This window comes from Montipora foliosa, chromosome 6, assembly GCF_036669935.1.
Source record: "Montipora foliosa isolate CH-2021 chromosome 6, ASM3666993v2, whole genome shotgun sequence".
Lineage (NCBI taxonomy): Eukaryota > Metazoa > Cnidaria > Anthozoa > Scleractinia > Acroporidae > Montipora > Montipora foliosa.
In genome coordinates this window covers 19,026,603-19,029,555 of record NC_090874.1, presented here as the reverse complement: position 1 = coordinate 19,029,555, position 2,953 = coordinate 19,026,603, and the positions used below count along the sequence as shown (strand labels likewise).

Here is a 2,953-nt window from a genome sequence, read left to right as displayed (position 1 = left end):
CTAATTAGCACCCATTTCAAATAGTGCTGATAAACAGCTGGCTCGCACATTTTCCACACTAAAAATTGACACTGTCCATGGTATTAGTGCTATTGTAGGTAGAGTTCAATTTGGCCAAAAATGCAAAATAAACAATGAAAAGCTTAATGAGCAGGTAATTCTGGCCCTTCAATTCTTAAAATTGTCGGTAGAGTTCAATTTGGCCAAAAATGCAAAATAAACAACTAAAATCTTTATGAGCAAGTAATTCTGCCCCCCAAATTCTTAAAATTGTAGGTGGAGTACACTTTGGCCAAAAATGGTAAATAAACAACGAAAATCTTAATGAGCAGGTAATTCTGCCCGAAAATTCTGCACTTGCTGGAGTCAGGTGCTGATGTGGGTTTTTCTATCTTGTTACGATATTTTATGGAAAATTGCGTATCAAAACTTAATAAAGCATTATCGTCCCTACACTCACATGAACAATCATGCTTCCTTAAGTTTTGATCGCTTAAGTGGCCTAGCTTTTCTATTTATTCCATTCTGTTGTACATTTGTGGGGGAAGTGGGTTGGAAAATACACGGTATTGTTTTCCACTATGCTGTTCTTTCAATAGCCACATGTTTGTGTTTTATATCAAAATGCAACTGTGGTTAAAATGAGTTAAACCTACATGTAGCTTGATTCTCAATTTTCTTTCTCTCCTAAACCTAATAATTCAGGATTGGGATTATCAGATAAAACTATCCCGGCCAAAAATAGGTTGATTGTTTTTTCTTTGAGAATGTAACAGCAATAAAATCTAAGTCAGAGGTAGCTTGAAAATACAGAAGAATTTGATAATGTATGAACTTTATTTCGTGATTTTTTATTATTTTAAACTTTCGAACTAATAGCAGACAAGAAATAACTTTCAAATAGAAACACAATTTTAAATTTACAAAACATGTTTCGGATGATCGACATCCATCGTCAGTTTTGAATACAAGTGAACCGCTAGTCGGTGTTATATAAAGATAGCTAATAAAATGCATGAGTACTGATTAAATAACAACGTGAATGTGGGGTATTAGAAAATACAATGATGAGAAGACAATGGGTATTGGACGAGGAAAATTACAAAAAAATATTATTTTAAATATTTATTTCTTTGATTTTTTTCGTTGTGCTGTTGACCGCTTATCCCTCCTTTTCCTTTTATGATTCTGCTCTTCCTTTCTGTCTTTGCGCCCTTCATCTTCACTGGTCTCATCTTGTGCATGATCTTGGGTGAAAAATTAATACATATTAACGGATAAATTACTGATTTACTTTAAATGCTTTGTTGTTGAACATACACTGTATGTTATTCAATAATACATACATCTCAGCGAGACAGATTTTCTTGGAAGTTGTTTTTGTTGGGTAAAACAGCTGAATCATGACCCAAACATGCTCTTTGTTTGGAACTCAATTGGGCCATGGTTGGTTATTTTTGTTTAGGATTTTGAGGTGCAGTATAAATAGTCTCAAGTGCTCCTTTTTTAATATTGTGTTGCCGTAGCCCATACAATAATAGTAATGCAAATTTGTCCATATTTTTAGTGGAATGATTAACAAATTAGTCCCACTAAACACATGACTTGTCAAAACATTAACCTCATTTCCATTAATGAGCTTGGGAACTGGTACCTTGAAAGTTTGTGGGAAGGGGCCTGTTGTAATCCTTGCACTGACACCCACACATCCAGGTCATGTTGGATTCTGGGACGCCCCCACAATGAAGACAAGCCCATTTTGGCATGCAAAGGGCTGCATGCCACATTGGCCCGTGGTTAGGCTAGGCTAAATTACATGTAGCATCGTTTAGCAAAGAACACAAAAGATTTATATAACGTGAAATTAAGGAAATATTTTAAATACAGCCTCATATGTACATGTAGCCCATTTGAATAAGATTTGTTTTTGTTACCTCAGCTGTTTATTTTCTTGCAGCTCTTCAGCTGGTTTTCCTTGTTGAACATGGGAAACTAACAGTTTCAACATATAGCTCATAATTACAGTTAATCAGGTTACCCATTAGCTGAACAGGCGCCAAGTCAACAAGTCAGTTTTTGATCTGTTTTCATTAAGTGAGAGCCACTTGATTGTAAATTCAAGTCTGTCGATGATGACCTGTTTATTTGTACGGGACTCTAAGCTAATTGTGGCCTCCTCTTATGTACACGTAGTACCTATGAAAGATGATTTTTTACCGTTGTCAGCAGGTGCAATAATTTCTTCTGGCCCTTTTGGTGCTGCTGACCCTGTTGCTGCTCCTGACTCTTTTGGTGCCTCTGACTGTTTTGGAAGGGCTGTTCCTTTTGCTGCTGACCCTTTAGCTGCTTCCTGCCTTTCAGCAGCTGCTGTCCCTTGTGCTGGCAGTCTTACAGCTGAAAACGGCACAACAACAGTTCGTTAAAACTCTATTGATAACCTTGATTCAGACTAGGAGTTGCATATTTTTATGCACTCTCAATGAAAGATCAATCATACTTTGTTGTTTTCCTTTGTCAGCATGTCCATGTTTTTGCTTTTCCTCTGGCTGGCCCTTTTGTTGCTGCACAGACATTTTGCTTGCTATTACATATTCATTATTTTGTTATTAGTATTTTGGTTTGACAAAGGAGTTTTATCTTGTACAGATTAACATTTACATGTAAGTTGGGTGGATCTTTAAAGGTCAAAGAGGATAGATTGAGTTATTTACCTGTTTTTTTTGTATGTGTCTCCACAAAACTGGTTGTGTCTCTGTGGCTGCAATGTGGTGCATCTTGGAGATATTGGTCTTATCAAAAAATTAATAAAATCTGTGAATTGTTAATTAATTGTCCATTGGAAAGAAGTAGTGAAGGGTTGTGTTCATTTCTCATTTGCCATGGGAATGAATGCTATCTCAAGTTTCATTTGTTACTAATTTTTAAAAATACAACCACACTTTTGAATTTACGG

General features: G+C 36.0%; 1 protein-coding gene across 1 annotated transcript; it reads right to left on the bottom strand.

Annotated features, from left to right (window-relative positions):
• Nucleotides 1-1,125: 1,125 nt before the first annotated feature.
• LOC138005130 (uncharacterized) lies at nucleotides 1,126-2,573 on the bottom strand. The gene is made up of 3 exons (XM_068851404.1): nucleotides 2,498-2,573; nucleotides 2,218-2,394; nucleotides 1,126-1,247 (listed from the first exon to the last, which is right to left on the bottom strand). Exons 1-3 carry the CDS (start codon nucleotides 2,571-2,573, stop codon nucleotides 1,126-1,128), a joined length of 375 nt encoding a protein of 124 aa, XP_068707505.1.
• Between the last annotated feature and the right edge of the window lie 380 nt (nucleotides 2,574-2,953).

Coding starts and splice junctions, on each gene's coding strand:
- LOC138005130 (XM_068851404.1), bottom strand. CDS start 2,573: ATGTCTGTGCAGCAACAAAAGGGCCAGCCAGAGGAAAAGCAAAAACAT. Junction 2,395..2,497: donor TGACAAAGGAAAACAACAAA/GTATGATTGATC, acceptor TGCCGTTTTCAG/CTGTAAGACTGCCAGCACAA. Junction 1,248..2,217: donor TATTGCACCTGCTGACAACG/GTAAAAAATCAT, acceptor TTTTCACCCAAG/ATCATGCACAAGATGAGACC.